The sequence below is a fragment of the Aquarana catesbeiana genome, linkage group LG11, assembly GCF_042186555.1.
Source record: "Aquarana catesbeiana isolate 2022-GZ linkage group LG11, ASM4218655v1, whole genome shotgun sequence".
Lineage (NCBI taxonomy): Eukaryota > Metazoa > Chordata > Amphibia > Anura > Ranidae > Aquarana > Aquarana catesbeiana.
Genome location: NC_133334.1, coordinates 260,379,611 through 260,400,027, shown reverse-complemented (window position 1 = coordinate 260,400,027; position 20,417 = coordinate 260,379,611). Strand labels below are relative to the sequence as shown.

Genomic DNA, 20,417 nt, shown 5'->3' with positions numbered 1-20,417 from the left:
AGAAGTTGAAGAAGGAAAGGAAAGGAAAGGAAAGGAAAGGAAAGGAAAGGAAGGAAAGAAAGAAAGAAAGAAAGAAAGAAAGAAAGAAAGAAAGAAAGAAAGAAAGAAAGAAAGAAAGAAAGAAAGAAAGAAAGAAAGAAAGAAAGAAAGAAAGAAAGAAAGAAAGAAAGAAAGAAAGAAAGAAAGAAAGAAAGAAAGAAAGAAAGAAAGAAAGAAAGAAAGAAAGAAAGTGTGTTCACAGCAATACAGAAAAGGAATGTCCTATTATGTCATGGTATAACTGAGGGGGAAGAAGGAATAACAGGAGAGAGACAGATATGTATATAATATAGATACGTTTGAGAGAGAAAGAGAGAAAGGTAGAGACTTTTGGGATGATAAAGTTATGAGAGAGCTAAATATACAAAGTTGCAAGAGAGACAGAGGAGTATACCTATTAGCAACTGAAGATAGTAGCAACGCTATAAAAAATAGATAGATAGATAGATAGATAGATAGATAGATAGATAGATAGATAGATAGATAGATAGATAGATAGATAGATTTAGGTAACAATAAATATACAGTACACACGCATGAACACAAATAGAAGACAATGCAATAAAACAATAATAAATACAAGTTTAAAAGGTAGCAGCTACAATATAGGAAACCAGAGAGATGGAAGGCGCCCACCTCATCCACCCTTCCCTATAAGAAATTATTCTCACTAAAAATAATGATCTGCCCACAATCCTCTGTGTACTAATGTACTGTAATCCTGCGTTCCCCGGTGCACAATCTCAGGGTCAATAAACCTAGAAAGGCGTCTCCTCTCTAGTTTCTGGCTCTGCAGGGGACAGGCGACCCCCGTGGATTAGCTCCAATCAGAGCCCTGTCAGGGCTGACATGAAGCAGAGGATGAAGTGAAGGATTTATGGCTCAGTAAGGGAAAAGCTGCGGTTGGTCTCAAGGCTCTCTGGCTGGCTGTGGGACTACAAGTCTCAGTCTGATCTAGAGGACCACAAATAAACTGATAGCGCTATTGTGTACAGCGACCAATAGGCATTCACCTCTTATTAGGGAATATGATGGTTTGCTCCAGGGATATTTGCTGTACCCTACAGTGAACCCTGAGACTGGTAATTACACTCCCAGAGGGTGTCCTATTCTTTCCTACACCAGATAATCCCCCCTTTTCTGCATTATTGTTCAATTAAAAATAAAAAAATAAACCAAACTTTTTGGAGTATTTAAAATGTGTGAGGGTAAGATGGATTCACTCCTAGTGCTCCATATATTGTGCACAATATTATTATCAATCAGTAAAGGGGGGGGGGGGATCCCATGATGAAAATTAGGGAAAATGTGCCAAAATTTGGGTACAACAGTGCATGCAGTGGAATAGTTGCCCATAGCAGGCTAGGCTAAAGATAAGTTATATAGGGTCAATTTTCTTTTTTTCTTTGGTTTGCATTTAAAATATTCACATTTTTTTTCAATACCATCTTATTTCATAGAAGCAATTCAATTAAGAAAAAATGATTTCTTAAAACAATATATTATTTTTGAAGATAAGGACGAAAAATTCAATACATGAAGTATATTTTTATAATTCACTATAATTAAGGGTTGATTTGGATAAATGTACCAGTCTTTGAGGTATGTGTTGATTTGTTTTTTATTTCTTTAACATTTAATAACTGAAACGTGTATATAAATATATAATGTTCGCATATCATAACTGTAAAAAATATGTACAGTCAACACATGAAATGTAAAATGACAAGTGGGAAAAAAAACAATTGCGTCTGAATTTGGATTTCCAAAATACAAAGATGCATAAAAGAGACCTTCATCATCATTTAATAGAAAAGATATTGTAGTTTATTTGTTCTTTTGGTTTAATACAGAGCTTGTTCCTATTTTACAGTGACCCAAAACAAAAATTCACAAGGCAAATATTGCCAACAAAAACACCATTTTAATACTGATAAACTGACGCAAGGTGGTGTCTTTTTATTTTATTTTTATTTTATTTTTTTTTACTGAATAAAAGATAAATAAATATTGTCTTAATAAAAAAAAAGTGCCATATTAGCTCTGCAACTTCATAATCCGGGCCTGAAGTCCACTCTTGTTGGCCAGAAGGATAAAAGGATATATTTGTGTCAGCCTGGTCATTAGTGAAGCTATAAAGTCAAATAGAAAAAAGATGTATATATATTATTTTACAAATCCTTCTTTCAGCAGAAAATAGAAAGGAGGCGAAGTATTTAAAAAAAAAATTTAAAAAAATAAAAATAAACAAAATCCCTTTTTTGAACTGGATTACTGGATTTGCAGGGTTTTCTTGGCTGACCGGAGATATAAAATGGTTATACCTCTGTAAAAATGAAATAAGTAGTCCTTTTTATGCGCTTTACTTTCACTTTGATATGGCTTCCAGTGGGAGGAATAAAAAGAACCCAATGTACAGTGAGGGGACAGTGACAGTGGGCAGCTTTTGGCTGCCATCAGAGACTTTCCATGGCTGGTTGAGGGGTGTCAGCTGCAGAGTGGCCCACATGCAGAGTCCAGGGTGAAGGGGCCCATTTCTGGCCTGCTGCTGGCAGGGATCACATCACACAAGGCTTGATGTCCTGATAACTGACTTGCTGGTGGTAATAGGATCCGCTCCCTGCGTGCATGGAGGACGAGGCCATGGCATTGAACGAGAAGACAAACTCCTTTCTGTCATTCATGCTGGGGGACTGGGAATGATACCTGGGGATACCTGTGAAGAGGCAAGAAACTGGCATCATTATAGAGGACATGGGCACCACACCTGTCAAACTCCAGCTGTGGGGGAAGGGCATACTGAGGCTTGTAGTTCATCCAAACAGTAAATAAACTGCAATCATTATAACAAATTATATATATATATATATATATATATATATATATATATATATATATATATATATATAAATATATATATATATATATATATATATATATAATATGTATATATATATATATATATATATATATATATATATATATATATATATATATATATATATATATATATATATATATATATACACACATATACCATTAAGTATTTAAGTATACAATAGCTAAATAGCTTATATTGAGGATAGGATGTTTCTAACTATAGAGAAGACAACCCCCTAAATGTAACGCAGACCATGTGAAGAAATGAATGTCTTATCAACTATCATGATAGTTTTATGCTACAGTGTGTATAGTTATTACCTACAATATTATCATAATAATAATTATTGTTGTTATTATTAATCATTATTATTTGTATTATTATTATTGTAACCCCAAATTATTATTAAAAAAAGTTTAATATTTATTTATGAATTAAGTTTGTTTCTATTTAAGTACATGTATGTATTTATAAAATGTAGGTTATAGAATAGCTACTTGAGAATAGTGTGTTCTTATCAATATTATTATTATTAATAGTAAGATAAGGTAATAAGCCCCAAAATAAAATATCACTATAATTAACAACTATCATGGTAGTTTTATGCTACAGTGTATATAGTTATTACCTACAATATTAATTTTCATTATTATAGTAACCCCAAATTATTATCCAAAAAATAGTTTCCACTATTTATTTATGAATTATGTTTATTTCTATTTAAGTACATTTATGTATTTATAAAATGTAGGTTATTAACTATACAATAGCTACTTAAGAATAGTGTGTTCTTATCAATATTATTATGATTATTAATAGTAAGATAAGGTAATAAGCCCCAAAATGAGATATCACTTTAATTAACAACTATCATGGTGGTTTTATGCTACGGTGTATATAGTTATTACCCACAATATTATTATTATTATTATTATTATTATTATTATTATTATTATTATTATTATTATTATTATTATTATTTTTATAATTATATTTATTATTATTTTTACCCCGAATTATTATCTAAAAATACATTTTCGGTTTTTATTTACGAACTATGTTTATTTGTATTTAAGTACATTTATGTATTTATGAAATTTAGGTTACAATAGCTATCTTGAGGATAGTGTGTTCTTATCAATATTATTATTATTGCTAATAAGATAAGATAAAGTAAAAAGCCCCAAATATTTAACATGGATTAGAGATATCACTATAATTAGCAACTATCATGGTAGTTTTAAGCTACAGTTTATACAGTATAGTGATTACCCTACAGTATAGTATTATTATTACCCAAAACATGTATATTTATGCTGGGTGACTGGGTGTGGGCAGATAAGTGGATTATTATCACAATTCGTTTCATTATATGTTTATGTTTTTGATTGTTTTTTTGTTTGTGTATATTTATTATTATCATCACAAAACCATATTCTGCATAGAACTGCCTTGAACGTGTAATATTACTATGATTATATTGTGATAGTTTTGTGCTAAAATTGATATAATAATCACCATACAGTTGGTACTGACATTATGTTTATTAGGTAAGAGTATAGTTTTTAATTTCTGAGAACACTATTTTTCAGAATGTATTTAGATATAGCCTATTTGCTTTCAGTAAATCAATTTCATGCCCACAGTTTCACTAATGAGTACAGAGTGTTCAAATAGCTTTATGGATACATATATCTATCCATATAAGAGAGAGATTATAATCTTTTTAGTTGTATTTCTGTGGATTTATGTACAGGTTTCATTTTTATTTTGTCATTGTTACTGCTTAATTTTAGGTGGTAATTACAGAGGATTATATATAATATATAACCTATGCTTAGCAGTGTTACAATAACAAGGTGATAATAAATAACACGTTTCAGCTACAAATGCATTTATAAAAAGTATAGCAGTGAACTGAAATATGCTTGACAATATGAAGGCTGGTTTACTAAAGTAGTTGGGAATCTTCACACAATAAATTATGAGAATATTCTCTTCAATTATTCTCTTCAATTATCCAATCATGTGAAAATCAAACTGCTGTTTACTTATTTCTTCTGCACATGATTGGATAATTGAAGTGAATATTCGCAATTTTTTAGCTCCTTTAGTAAATTAGCCCCCAAAATGCCCCATGTATTTTTAATTTCCTCTACATGTGTGTTCATGGTACATTTTTCTTCCCTGTTGCAGATGTGCGGCAAAAAAAGAGAAATAGACGTTTTAGTAAAAGAAGACTGACAAAGGGGAAGTTCTTCATTACATGGAGTAAGCGGAAAGCTGCTCCATACCCTCAGAACATCCCAACCACTTATTGGGGTAATTATAACAATTTGTCATGATAGGAGACAGCAACAAAAGAGCTCTGGGGAACCGGATAGATACAGTCATAGGAGCTTAATGCTAAAATGATTCCATATTAAAGGGCACAGCTTCTCCTGAAAAAGTTGCAGCTATTAAATAGTAAAAATGACAAAACTGATACATAATCATATAAACGTATCATCTGTGGTGTGGTATTGTCAGATGTGCCCACTTCCACCCCAGTCCTGGGGGGGGGGGGGGGGGGGAGAATACGTAGACAAGGAAAGGAAAGAAAGAATGAAAGAATATAAAAAAAAACCCTGAAAGGTGGATGGATGGATGGATGGATGGATGGAGGATGGATTGATATAAAGAGGGGAGGAATAGCATAAGGATGAAAATAATTCAGGTGTGCTTAATACATCAATACAAATATTTGAAGAGAGATGTATAAGCAGGACATGGGGGATAGAGAGAGAGAGAGAGAGAGAGAGAGATGTATAGAGAGAAAGAAGAGAGAGAACATGTATGAAAGAAAGAAGGAAAGAAAAAGAGAGAGAGAGAGAGAGAGATTGTATATTATAATATGTATGATGTAATATACAATCTCTCTCTCTCTCTCTCTCTCTCTCTCTCTCTCTCTCTCTCTCTCTCTCTCTCTCTCTCTCCCTCTCTCAATATATAATTTATAGGAAAGAAAGAAAGAAAGAAAGAAAGAAAGAAAGAAAGAAAGAAAGAAAGAAAGAAAGAAAGAAAGAAAGAAAGAAAGAAAGAAAGAAAGAAGAGGCTTTCCATAAATGTTACAATCTGATAATCCATACCTGTAATCTAGATACACCAAAACTACAGGGAATATATGGAAGGCAGGAATGGAATAAAGGGAGGGAGAGGATGGAGGAGAGAGAAGAAAGGAAACCTTCTATAGAGATGTAGACGTTAATCGATGGAAAGGGATAATGAGAGACACTTGTGTAGAGAGAGAGAAAAATGTGAAGGTATATAAAATATATACATATATATGTGTGTGTGTATTGAGAGAAAGGTCAAAACCTGTATGTTTTGTATTTTAGGTAAGGATATATACACTAAAGTGCATAATTTATGACATTACTTTTCACGTAATACAATTACTGTATTTAAAAGTTTAATTGTTTTAATGAATGGCATCAGCTTAACTTAATGGATATAAGGAATGAACGCATGGAAACATTCTCTCTGGATAGCATTGGAATGTTTTCTGGGCAGGGCAACAACAGGAAAGCACAGAGCTGCCTTCAGGGCATGGTGGTCAGAGGGGACTACTTCCCCCCTGGGGCAGAACAAGCCTGAGGCCTTCAGACAGACCTTCACCCTCAATTTCCCTGGATGCAGCCCCGGTGGCACCACTCTAACTGCTGCCATGCCATCCTGTCCCACATGTGCTCCCCCAGACCCCCCCCCCCCTTCCCAATCTTATTATCCCTCATTTTCTATCCATGCCTGCAAAGATAATTCCCAGGTTTTAGTCCAGGATGGTGCGGCTTGACCAGATTCATCCTCTCAGATGGTGGGCCCTGGTGCAGTGATGCCTAGGAATGCTCTCGCAGGGGTTGATTTACTAAAACTGGAGAGTGCAAAATCTGGTGCAGCTCTGCATAGAAACCAATCAGCTTCCAGTTTTGTTTTTGGTCAAAGTTTAATTGAACAAGCTGAAGTCAAAAGTGGATTGGCTACAATGTATAGCTGAATCAGAATTTGCAGGCTCCAATTTTATTAAATTTTATTAAATCAACCACACAGTGTTTCTAGATTTTTTGTACCAAGGACTCTCTGTACTGATTCCAGGTCCTAGTTGCAGTAACAAATTAGTTACACTTATATAATAAAATTATATGAACTGTCAAAAGAAATAGGAAAGAGATTGTTCGAATTTCTGGAAAAGTTTTGACGTGCAAGAACCCAGATCAGCCAATTTTGTCGTCTTTCATCAGCTCAGGATGACCAGTGTATAAAGTATTGGTGACTGGTTGCTATGGGTTGTGTACATTGATCATTTCCTTATAAGGCCAGCCTTGGCGCCATGGGCCACCAGTGGCTTGCAGCTGAGTGGTACTCACCTTGTAAATCAGATGCTGTGTTGTGGCTGTTTTGGTGCAGGTATTGCTGCTCCAGGGAGTGGGATGAAAGGCTGGAGGACAAAGGGTTGGTGGCAGAGTTGCAGGGTGACAGGGGCTGTTGCTTGATGTAGGGTGCCCCTCCTGAGAGGGCAGAAGAGGTGGGTGCCCAAGCTGAGGCCGGGCTGCTGTACACCGAATGTGGCTCCATAACGCCCCCTCCTCCAAGGAGAGGAGACCCTGACTCGTGGTGTGGGTAATCACCCCCGGAGGAGCCCGTGCAGCTGCCCATGTAGGAGTGGCCCCCGTTGGCCGTCAGGTGCGACACCGGGTGCCCAGTTAACCCCATCCCGTCCACGTTGCTTGTCAAATGCCCATTCATCATGCCTATGCCACTGTCCAGTGCCAGACTGTTGGGTTGGCAGGAGATGCCTCCCCCAGATCCCTGGAAACTGTAACTATCCGGTATATGGTTGAAGCCCAGACCATTCATCATGCTGTACATTGGCTTCAAGGCTTGACATTTCCTCCTGAAACCTCTGGGCCTTCTCCTGAAGGATCCTTCCTCAAACATGAACTCGCTGGCCGGGTCAATGGTCCAGTAGTGCCCTTTTCCCGGCCTGCCCAGACCCTTGGGCAGCTTGATGAAGCACTCATTGAGGGACAAGTTGTGTCTCACAGAATTCTTCCAGCCCTGGTAGGAGCCCCTGAAGAAGGGGAACCTGCTCTGGAGGAACTGGTAGATCTCACTGAGGGTCAGCCTCTTGGTGGGGGAGCTCTGGATGGCCATGACTATCAGGGCTATGTAAGAGTATGGGGGTTTCTCTGGCCTCCTGATGCCGGCGTTGGTCTTCTTGGTCTTGGTGGTGCAGGAGGCTGACTCCATGACCGTGGTCTGTTTCTCGGTGGCTCCAGACATGGGGCTGCTCTGGGAAGGGGTCTGGGAGGGCGGCTGTTGGATCTCTGCGGTCATTTGCAAAGCTTGATAGGCTTCAGAGCTTGGAGAAGTTGATGGGGGTCAGAAGGTGAGGGAGGTTTGGAGACGGGGGCTTCTTCAACTGACCGCGGCTGGGACAGTTGGTGGAGGACTGTAGAAGACTGGTCAGGAGAGCTGGAAAACTCTGACCTGTAGAGCTGGAAGACTGGTCAGTAGAACCTGCAGGAGAACTGGAAGACTTTGGTCAGTAGAGCCTGGAGGAGAGCTATAAGACGCTGGTCAGATGAGCCTGGAGGAGAGCTGGACGAGGCTGGTCAGAGGAGCCTGGGAGAGAGCAACGTCTACTACTGAATGCAACAGCTGGAACAGGAAGAGGAATATTAGCAAGCTTGCTGTCCAGCCCAGTTTTGGCTGCTGTGTCAAAGCTCTGCTTCCCTGGACAGGGCTGGGATCTGTAGCTTGCCTCTCCTGCTGTAGCTGGGTCTGTTCCCTGGACCTGGATACTGCAATGTCCAATGTTCTGCCTTGGGTAGAGTCGGGCTCTGCTGACTCCAGATGACTCCTGCTCTGCACTCTTCTTCCCTTGCATACAGCCGTGCAGTCTAGCCGCTGCCTGAAGTCACCTGTGACCTGCTGTGCTTTGCAGCCTCTCCTGGATTGAGCTCAGTCTCTGCTGTCCGCCTTTTTACTTATCTCGACTCATCTGCGTTTGTCGGCTCTTCACAGTCAGACGTAAGAAGCAGGGTGGCCCCGCCCACAGACCCCCTCCTCCTTTTTTTTTTGGTACACCCCCCCTCCCCTGACAACTGGGGGTCAATTAAAGGCGCCACTGCCTTCATCCTTTAAATCAACTTTTTTTTTTTTTATATAAACTCTTAGCTATAGGGACTGTTCCCTACACAGCACCATGGAGTGATACAGTATACATGTATATAATGAAGAAAGTAAACTGCAGACAATATTCCTGGGCTCTTCTAATTACTCATTTCCCTCTGCTAGGAGGAACTACAGGTCCCAGCTGCCCCCGTCAAAGCCAAAAATATCTTTTCTGGATGTTTAATATTACATTTTATGTTATTTCTGAATATTTCTGAACACTTTTGAATATCTCTGAAACTGTTGGAATATTTCTGATTATCTATAAATAGCTTTTGGAGTATCTCTGAACATCATGGGAAAATTTAGATGCGGTTGCTTAGAATTAGGATAAACCTTCTTTGTTGTTGTAGTTGTTTGTTTGATATAACCTTTTTTTAAAACTAAAATCTGGGTTAAAAAATAAATAAATGTGTGTATATATATATATATATATATATATATATACAATCATATATATATAATTGTTGCGTAGTCCTGTAGTTCTGCAACAAATGGAGAGCCACCAGACAGGTTGGGGCATCTCGTTTTGCAATACACGTACAGCTACAAGGCAGGTTAGGACTTCTGGTTCTGCAGTTGATGAAAAGATATGAGAGCCACAAGGCAAGCTGGGAATTCTAGTTCTTCTTCAGACGAGGAACCACCAGGCAGGTTTGGATGGAACAATTGCCTTTGCAATATATGTAGAACTACAAGGCATGCTGGGACTTCTAGTATCCAATAGATGGAGAGCTTTAGGCAGGCTGCAAGTTCTAGTTCTTCAACAGATTGAAAGCCGCAAGGCAAGCTGGGAGTTCTAGTTCTTCTACAGAGAGAAAGCCACAAGGAAAGCTGTGAGTTCTGGTTGTTTATCAGATGAGGAGCCACCAGGCAGGTAGGGACAATTGCCTTTGCAATACATGTAGAACTACAAGACAGGCTAGGACTTCTAGGTGGAGAGCCAAAAGGCAAACTGGAAGTTCTAGTTCTTCAACAGATGGAGAGACCACAAAAAAAGAAGGCTGGCCATTCTAGCCTTTCATCAGGTGGAGAACCACAGGGTAGGCTGAGAGTTGTAGTCCTCCAACAGCTAGAGAGCCACAGTGCAAGTTGGATATCATAGCTCCACTAAAAGATGCAGAGCAGGAGAGGAAAAAAGTTTTTTCCAAACTATTTTGCAGCCCACAATCTCTATTAAACGCCTCATTTTCCCCATATAATCATAATTAAAATACATAATAATAATATCCACACACATAATGCAGACATTACAATTATCCCTCCTGATAAATTATTGACACCAGATGACGTCACCGTGTCCCCTTTCCTTAGGTCCCCTGATGGGTCTTTGCTGTGTAAAGTAAGGCCAAGCTGTGAAGTTGACTTTGTAAAGCGGATATTAAGGCATTTTTGTGGGTACTGAGGGCTGGCAGAGAGCAGGGAGAGCTGTGCAGTCCCGGGGGCACGATGGGCCCTGGCTGGGATCTGCTGGGTCTTGCCCATTTCCAGGGAGTTGGAGTTGCTGTGTTGAAGATAGGATGTTTATACAGCTCAATATAAACAGGTTCTGTGCATACAAAAAAACGCTCTGCCTTCTGCTCAGACAACGCTCGATGCTGCCTGCAAAACACAGCCTGAGCTGCTCCTGAACCGACAGAGGAGAGAGGGACAAGGGACAGGCCATCCATCAAGGTATGTCACTTGGAACTTTTGTCACCTACTTAGAATGCAAGGGAGAGGATTCATCCCAGGGCTGGGGGCTGGACAGGCTCTAGAATGGGCATCGGGGGGGGCACAGCTATCCTATGGGAGGATAAGGGTCACCTCCTCCTCTTGCAGGCGCGTGTCTAGGGGCCCCTGAAGCTGGGGGGACACCGCAGTCACCTTCACCACTATTAGGTGCGACACAAGTCACATCCTATAACAATGCTGGGTGCAATATAGAAACAGAGAAGTGTGTATGTGTTATCTACATTATAATCCTTATTTGTGTATTTCTCTTACATTCATCAGTAAAACCTCCGTGTATATCTCTCCTTTTATTCTCTAACCCTCCTCAATCGCCCCCACCCCCCAAACCAAACCACCACCGTGTGTATCTATACATTTCCGCAGTACAGTACCACCAATTATTTTATAAGGTAACATCATTACAATTCATCTTTACTTTTTCTAAAATAAAAAAAAAAAAAGAACAAAGCAAAAAAAAAAACAAAAAAAAAAAAAAAAAAAAAAAAACAAAACAAGAAAACAGCAATGCATCAATCAGTAGAGAGCTAATTACCTCTCTTTTCGATAAACATGCACTGTAGTCTGTAAATCTCCAGCTGCCTTTACATCAACAATATTCAATACCCCATTCACCTTATGAAATGTTCCGATTTCTAATGTTTTAAGTGTTTTGGGAAAATATAATAATAATTATAACTATTATAACAACAGCTAAAATACTACTAACATAATAATAATAATTAAAATAGTTACATAGTTACATAGTAGGTGAGGTCGAAAAAAGACACAAGTCCATCGAGTCCAACCTATGTGAGTGATTATATATTATAATAATAACTATTATAACAACCACTAAACTAACCACTGAACTAACAACAACAATAATAATAATAACTATTACAACAACAGCTAAAATACTACTACTAATAATAATTACTATAAAAAACAAACTAACAACAACAATAGTAATAATAATAATAACAATAACATTTCTATCATCCATAAAACTATCAATAATAATAATAACAATAAATATTATAACAATCACTAAACTAACAATAATAATAATGAAAATAATAATAAGAAGAATAGCTATTATAACAGCAGCTAAAATACTACTACTATTTGATCATGATAATAATAATAATTTTATTGAATGTACCCCGTTTACATTTTCTTTAGTAATTGTAAATAATATATTTCAATAATGTAATTGTAATAAAACGTTAAAAAATACAATACATCACATACTGAACAAAATCATATACATAATATAAGAATATGTGTGCCGTGTCCCATTATTGTTGTTACTGTAGTGAATGCTGCCCAGGATAAATAATAGGGTGGCGCACAAAAAAAAAGTGAATATTTCTGTAAAAATACATTTCTGTTTATTTATTTCATCTGCATGTGATTGGATAATAAGTGAATCGTCTCCTTTTTTTTGCGTTAACATTTTCCACTTCTTTAGTAAATCAGCCCATGTATCTCTGTGCAGTATTCTAGATTTGATCTCTCTTATTTTTGAGTTTTCTCAGTGTCCCCTTTAAAACTGGTAGGTGACATCTGGAGAGTGAATATTGGACTTCTATTGGTTGTTGCACAGTAACACCGACAGTTTTGATAACCAAGTTCTGTGCAGAATTGCTCATGAGGGTGGCATTTTGGGCACAGAAATGGCACACATCGTCCATTCAGCAGATAATTAAGTAAGTGGGTCAGCAGACTGCGGGAAAGTTAAAGTGTAATCTGAGCCCCCCCTGTCTATAGGTAATATTGGAGAGAGCAGAGAGAGGGGCTCTGTGTTTATCAGACTGAGACCACCCAGGGATGCAGCAGACAGACGTGCTCCCCTCTCCTTTCCCTGCTTCTAATTAACACCAGGACCCCCCCCTTTCCCTTCATAGCCTGGACTACACCACTGGCCTCCAGCGCTTACATAAGGTGGGCTGGGGGGAGGAGCTAATCTACCATCCCTCTCTATGGACAGACACTGCTAGTAAAAGGTGATGACAGGGGCTCTTCAGAGCTGTCATTGGAATTTAGTGGGTGACAATGACAATCTAATCCAGAAGGGGGCAGTGACAGGCCTACAGGTTATTGAGGAACCAAAAATCCCAGCATAACCTGCCTACTAATGCATTCCAATGCTGCTGATCTGCAATAAAGAGGAAAATTTTTTTTTTTTTTTTTTATTGTTGCAGTCAAGAATGTGTAGACCTCCACTGAAATGCTTTGTTTCTTTTTTTTGGCTGCTCTGTAGGAATATATAAATGTAATGTGTACTTTAGTCCCATTGAAGGGTCAAGAAGGATAAGGATTTTCCCTTTTAAAGCAAATTAAATGAAGTGTTGTTTGGAAAGATAATAATAAAATGGTATTTAAAAATTTTATATATATATATATATATATATATATATATATATATATATATATATATATATATATATATATATATTCCCTATAGCAGTCAGCTACGCCATTGAATTCAACTCTAGAGGTTATAAAGACACAGCAGCTCCTCATGGGTGGGATTACAAACAACAGGAGGACTAGCACCTGGGAGGTGTGGCTTCTGTCCAGCTTTGAAAGGGCAGTTTAAGGGTACATCTCTGCACCCTACGATTATGATTTAACAAATATGGAGAGTTTCAGTTGTGTATTATACTACTTTATGTATTGCAATATTTGCAAACATATTTTGATATATAATTTTCTTCTTTTTTTATATTTCATGGGAAAACTTGGCTCCAATAAGGAGCGGTGGCATGAAAATGAAACTGTTACTTACATGCTCTGCAAGGGTGGGGCTATAGGTATCCGCAAGCTTTGCCCTCTAACGTCTGCTCTATCTATAGTACAAGTGTTACTCTAGAGCAAGGGTCTCCAAACTTTCTAAACAAAGGGCTAATATTCTGTCATTTAGACTTTAGGGGGTCAGACTATGCTCAGTGAGAGTCAACAATGCCCCATCTTTGGTATTAGGGGAAGGAATAGTGCCCTATGGTTGGCCTCAGTGGTGCCCATTGTTGGTGACAGTGGCAGGGACAATGCCTCAAGGGCTGGATAAAAGCAAACAAAGGGCTGTAGTTTGGAGAACATGCTGCTATAGAGCTTAAACCTTAATAAAAATGTTGCTGTTTGCACATTGATTTCAGTTAAACTGGAAACCCTTTTCAGACTATATTATTAGCCTTATTCAGGAAACAATAATTGTTTCCTTTTTCTAGCATCAGATGGAAGAGAATAGAGTAAGTAAAGGTATTGTGTTGCATTAAGTTTAATGTAAGCATGAAACAGGTTGGAGCTCTTCAGGGGTGGGAATACAAGTAATAGTAAACTCCTCCCCTGCGGGCTATTTCATCCTCCAGCTCTGCCTGAAACTGCAGCACAGACTGAAATCCAAACATAAAATTATATGGAGCACCTATCAACCATAAGACAATGTAACTTGCACAGAGGGGGAGGGCCGGAGAGAAAAAGGAAGAACTGAAGTTCCCTATAGGCTGAACCGACCATTATTGACACGAAATGGATCAGGGACGATCGCTGAGGTCACCGGATGTGTGGAGTGAAATGATAACATGATTCCTGCGGTCCGATATCAATAGATTCGAAATAAATAAATACAAAGTGGAGGTCAGGGGGGGTTTCTGAGTCTGGGCTGGCAGAACATCAAACATTTGTATGTATTATTATAAGTAACAGAAATAGAAATTTCACATGAACTCAAACAGGAAAACACAAGAGACCCTCAGAGAGTTCATAGAAACCAATATAGACAGAGAGATAAATGAACAGATAGATACATTTTATATAGATATCTTGATAGATGATAGATAGATAGATAGATAGATAGATAGATAGATAGATAGATAGATAGATAGATAGATAAACAGAGAGATAATAAATAGATAGATTGATAGAAAAGCGATAGATAGATAGATAGATAGATAGATAGATAGATAGATAGATAGATAGATAGATAGATAGATAGATAGAATGAAGATAGATTGATATACAATAGATAGATAGATAGATAGATAGATAGATAGATAGATAGATAGATAGATAGATAGATAGATAGATAGAAAACATAAGAAAATGTAAAAAAAAAAAAAAATCTGGGGTGAAAGTTGGGTAAGTCCTATGTGAAAACATTGATAAGTAGATCTTTCAGTTGGCTGTAATGTCATGTAGTGACTGATTAATAAATAGATACAAAGATATGAAGGGAAGCATACAATCTGATAATCCATTGCCTGTAAGATATACCAAAACTATGGGATCTGCCTAAACTATCAATTTCAATTCCGTCAGGCAGTCTACTGCCCAGGATTGATGGAAGATGTACAATCAGATTGTAATGTGTGAGGTCAGAGATAGATAAAATATATATGTTCATAGTTGTAGCCAATAGGGTTGGATTTACTAAAAGGTTGTTCAGGTGTAGCTTTGTATCCATGCAGAGTGGACTTAAAAAACGTCTGTTCTCTCGGGAGTAAAAAACGCTCATATAGGCTTCATGCAGATTGGCAAAAACGTTGCTTCTACAGGAGTTTTGTGTTTTGCCTGTAGAACCAACTCAATGTTATCCTATGTGTCCAATCCATGTACATTAGGACGTTAGGCATATTTTGAGTACTTGGCAGAGAAAAAAACCCTTCTGCTTCTCATTTCTGATTGGAGCTTGGAGGCAGAAAAGGTAAAACTCTCCTAAACTTGTCTAAACTAAGGCTCCATGCACACTAGGAGCAGAAGAAACATCAAGGTTTTTAGCTTAAAAAACGTGGCATAAAAGACACAAATAGAAAGTATATTGTACAAAGTTTAGGTGAGTCTATGAGAGTTTAAGCATTTTAGTTTATAGGCGTTTTTTTGCACTACACACCCCTCTGCAAAAGTTTTACTCCTAATCTTCTCCAGAAAACGAGATAGAGAAGGGTTTTTTTTCCTGCCTCTGAAGGTCCCTGACAGAAAACGCCTGTAGTAGTCATAATGTGCAAAGACACAAATAGAACACAATAGGAGTGCTTCTAGAGGCAGGAGAAAAAAACGTCAAATGCCTATAGAATCTTTTTTAAGTCCAGTGTGCATGGAGCCTAAAAATGCATATGATGTTTTTACGCCATAGAGAACAGACAGTTTATGTTTATGCCAGTGTGCATGAAGCCTAGGAGACATTGTGCTGATGATACCCCAATGTGAGGAGGAAATTAAAGAAAATTGCATTTTTACTAACAAATAATTGGTTGGAAGCGAATGCAGCTTTTCTCTTTCTTTTTTTGTGTAAACTATAGCGAACATCCACTTGCCTTTAGTAAATCAGCCCTATTAACCCAGTCTATGCCTCACCCTCCAATCCCGCAAGATTGTGTACAGATCGCAGATCTATCTCCCCCCCTCCCTCCCCGCCGATATAAGTCGGAGCTCCGGGCCACACACTCACATTTTCCGTGACGTTTTACATCTTTGTCCGACTTTCAATTGTCTTCATTTACAGCTCTGCAGGCGGAGGATGGCCATGGATATTCTGCAGTCTGTATAGTGTGATGGATGTTTTGAACCATTATTAATATCCAATATTTGTTACATTTCCTAAAATAAAAAAGTTCTGAGAAACCCTTTGCTGTAGTATACAGATGAATGTACACATATTACTCATATTGACCTATATTACATAATAATTGCTGATATTATACTCTAGCTGTACACTTAAAGAAGAAGAGAATCTATCCATCTGAAACTGTATGTATGGGGTTTATTTACTATAAGCAAATATGCTGTTTGTAAGGGAAGATGCGCTTTGAAGAGAAATGTAACACAAAGTGACTTAAAGGGCTTGACTTCCATCATCCAATCATGTGCAAGCAAGAAATCGTTTTTTTTTGCCTGCAGTAAATAATAATAATAATAATAATGGTAATAAATTATATATATATATATATATATATATATATATATATATATATATATATATATATATATATATATATATATATATTCTCTTTTATTTTCTTTATTTATTTTCTATATTTTCTATATTTTTACATTTACATTTCTCAATAATTAAAACTGACCTTGCTGCTATTTGCTACAGTGGGCTGCAGAATGTTTGTTTTACATTTTCAAATCTTTATTGATCTACAATCTACATACTTAAAAATACAAGGACCTAAAAACAGCTGTAGAGCAATAGCATTTGTATGAAATGTCTGCAAGTTGAGATTTTTATCCCAGGTATGGATGGACTGGGGCTGCACTGTGGGTGACAGGTCCTCCCTGTACTGGGGATGGGGGAGGGGATGGCCGGTCAATGGTCCTGTAATGACATTATACAGCCTCCTCTGGAATGATAAGATGAAGGGGCAGGATAAGGACATTCATTAACCTTTTGGTGCATCACACTCTGCATCACTTTGCATTTCCAATAAAACTGCATGCATTGAGCTCCAGCTGTGGGGGTTGAGGGGAGAGGACTACAAGTCACATTTCTCCCCCTAATTCAAGAGAGCGATGATGAGACCTCTCGTTTCACCTGTGAGAGAAGCAAAAATAAACTATAAACGAAATACATTTCTGTGCGGCATAAGTAACCATACTGATGAATCCCTGTTAGGGCCCCTATGATGTCACCACAATCTGCAAAATATTTGGCAGAAGCGCTAATAATATAATGAATTATAATATATACAGGAATCAAAGAGGGGAAGGTAGAGATGGAAAGGATTGAACTGATACAAGAACCATTCTAAAATCTGTTTGTGCATAATACCATTATTATATATAAAAGAAAAAAAAAAAGAAAAAAAAAATATAAATAAATAAATATATATATATATATATATATATATATATATATATATATATATGAAATTTGGCAAAAGAACAACAGCTTATATTTATCTAATATTAAGAAAGAGATGCGCGTGTGTTTTGTTTGTGTGTGTGTGTGTGTGTGTGTGTATATATATATATATATATATATATATATATATATATACTGTTGGCGCTATATAAATAATCTTTAAATATAGTAGGATAATTCAACAATTAAAGGGAATATATATATATATATATATATATATATATATATATATATATATATATATATATATATATACTGTTGGTTATAAATCCTGTATAATATTAATAATCATTATATATATATTTCCCTTTAATCCTTTACCCTACTTGCTTATATATAATTAATTATTATCTCTATAAAGAGTGGCATAGGACAGCAGCTGAGAATTGATATGGACAAAGACAATTTTATACTACAGAAAATGCTCAATTAAATATATTCTATAAAATGAAACAATATATAACATCAAATAATATAAAATTAACTAGAAATGAATCTTGTCTCTGGCACAAATTCAGTGGCTCCTGTGTCACCTGACGGTCAATGGCCGATGTGACCTATCATTATGTATTTCCTATCCGATCTGCTGACACATTACAGGTAGATTATCATGTCCGGATAACAATATTACTACTTGTACCTGTAAATAATGGAAATACTGATAGTGCAATTAGAGAATAGTAAAGATACTAGTAAAAATAGTAATGATAATAGTAATGTATTATCATTTTGTTTAAAAAGAAAAACATAGTGATACAAAAACAAGTTGCAGTGCGACTAGGAAGCATTTACTATCACGAATGCCACAGAGAATTACTAACAATATGTTGTAGTATAAGGTAATATTGCTTTTTTGCACCTTCTTTGCAGAAACGATTTACAAATAATAAACATGACGTCGGTACTCGTGATGTGACGTGTCAGATCGGATCCACGTTGGTGAATTTAGGGGTCATTCAGTAAGACAAAGAATTGGAGAGAGAGAGAACAGATCGGTGGTATTTCCAGGAGTATAAGCGGAAAGATTGGAGATTTATGGAAAAATACTGGAAATTTGTGAAAATGAGGACATAGAATCGTATAGAAATATACATTGTTGACGTGTTATAAATAGAAATAAAGGAAAACAGGTTTATAAATGTATAAAAAGATAAGTTAAGATATTAAAGGGAATCGCTCTTTCTTTCTTTCTTTCTTTCTTTCTTTCTTTCTTTCTTTCTTTCTTTCTTTCTTTCTTTCTTTCTTTCTTTCTTTCTTTCTTTCTTCTCCTTAATATATTGTTATTAAAGTAAAATTATAAAATCTACAAGTCAATAGGCAAGTGATAACCTCAATATGTTACATCATACTGTACACGGAATACATTGATAAATACAGTTTCTAGGATATTACTTTTTTCTTCAATTTCTCTGCAAAAAAAGGACAAAAATCCCCAATGGTTCCTGCTGGCCGGTGATATGAAGACATCCACTTGTACAAGTGTCATATCAAGACTAGACTAGTGACCTGTGCTGGGTGGATGCTGGGGGGTGCAGAAATATTAGGGAAATAACTATTCCTCTTTTTTACCCATCCACCGCTTCTTTATTGCCCCATACACTTCTTTCCTTCACCCTTTCTCTCTAACCATTCTATATCTCCCACTATCTGTATCCATCTGAAATATAAAAATTTCTTTCTTTCTTTCTTTCTTTCTTTCTTTCTTTCTTTCTTTCTTTCTTTCTTTCTTTCTTTCTTTCTTTCTTTCTTTCTTTTTCTTTCTTTCTTTCTTTCTTTCTTTCTTTCTTTCTTTCTTTCTTTCTTTCTTTCTTTCTTTCTTTCTTTCTTTCTTTCTTTCTTTCTTTCTTTTCTTTCTTTCTTTCTTTCTCTTTCCCTCTTCCACTTCTTTTCTTCTTGCTGAATAATTGTTATTAAGTATAATTATAAAATCAACAAGTCAGTAAGCAAGTGATAACCTCGATACGTTACATACTGTACACAGAATACATTGATAAGTATAAGATTGCGAATTTTAAAGCTGTGCAGGAATATATATTATATAGAGATGTCTGTGTGTTTTCCTGCCCTGACCCGTCATTGCTGGCCTCTGGATTTGCCATTTGTTTTAATTCTCTGTCTCTGATATCTGTCCTGGGGGGGTGGGGTTACTGATAAGTGAGATATTATCCTCAGGACCCCCATGGCCCCTGCAGTCTGCCCTGATAACAGCACATCACCTTCATCCCTATCTGTGTTGATGTATATGTCCATTCTCTGCTACCTAAAGCCTTTATAGGATGGACAGTATACATCCCATACACTGTCCTCATCCTGAATATCCACAAAATTCCCTAATCAACCATAGGGAACGTGTGTGGAAAAGGGACAATTGTTTTTAAAATATACAGAAAAAAATATCAAATGTATCATAAAAAGGGTATTGAAGAATTATCTATAAAACTCAATATTTAAACTGAATGATAATAATAACAAAATATTTGTTAAGTAAATAAGATCTATAGACGTGAATACTCTTCAACATACTAACTGGCAGAGTGTTAGATACATTCTATGAACTCCATACATTGTATATACCCCCCACAATGTACACTGTCTGCTCTTGGGTGTTTGTATCACTGAATGTCTGACTCTGAGCCATATACAACATATATCCTCTATACTGTGTAAGCAGAGTCTACTGTACTACCCTGCACACAATCCCCA

General features: G+C 36.8%; 1 protein-coding gene and 1 long non-coding RNA gene across 2 annotated transcripts; one reads left to right on the top strand and one right to left on the bottom strand.

Annotated features, from left to right (window-relative positions):
- Positions 1-1,843: 1,843 nt before the first annotated feature.
- FOXF1 (forkhead box F1) lies at positions 1,844-9,504 on the bottom strand. The gene is made up of 2 exons (XM_073605741.1): positions 7,324-9,504; positions 1,844-2,755 (listed from the first exon to the last, which is right to left on the bottom strand). The coding sequence occupies exons 1-2, from the start codon at positions 8,291-8,293 to the stop codon at positions 2,598-2,600; spliced, it is 1,128 nt and encodes a 375-aa protein (XP_073461842.1). The 5' UTR covers positions 8,294-9,504; the 3' UTR covers positions 1,844-2,597.
- A 797-nt stretch (positions 9,505-10,301) lies between these two features.
- On the top strand, positions 10,302-19,554 carry LOC141112719 (uncharacterized). Its single transcript, XR_012236635.1, has 2 exons — positions 10,302-10,807; positions 18,585-19,554. It is a non-coding gene; the product is annotated as an uncharacterized lncRNA (long non-coding RNA).
- Positions 19,555-20,417: the final 863 nt, after the last annotated feature.

What these genes read in the sequence shown, in the direction of transcription:
- FOXF1 (XM_073605741.1), bottom strand. Translation starts at nt 8,293, where the DNA reads ATGACCGCAGAGATCCAACAGCCGCCCTCCCAGACCCCTTCCCAGAGC. An exon ending in CACAGCATCTGATTTACAAG is followed by an intron (nt 2,756 to 7,323) that starts GTGAGTACCACT and finishes GCCTCTTCACAG; the next exon opens with GTATCCCCAGGTATCATTCC.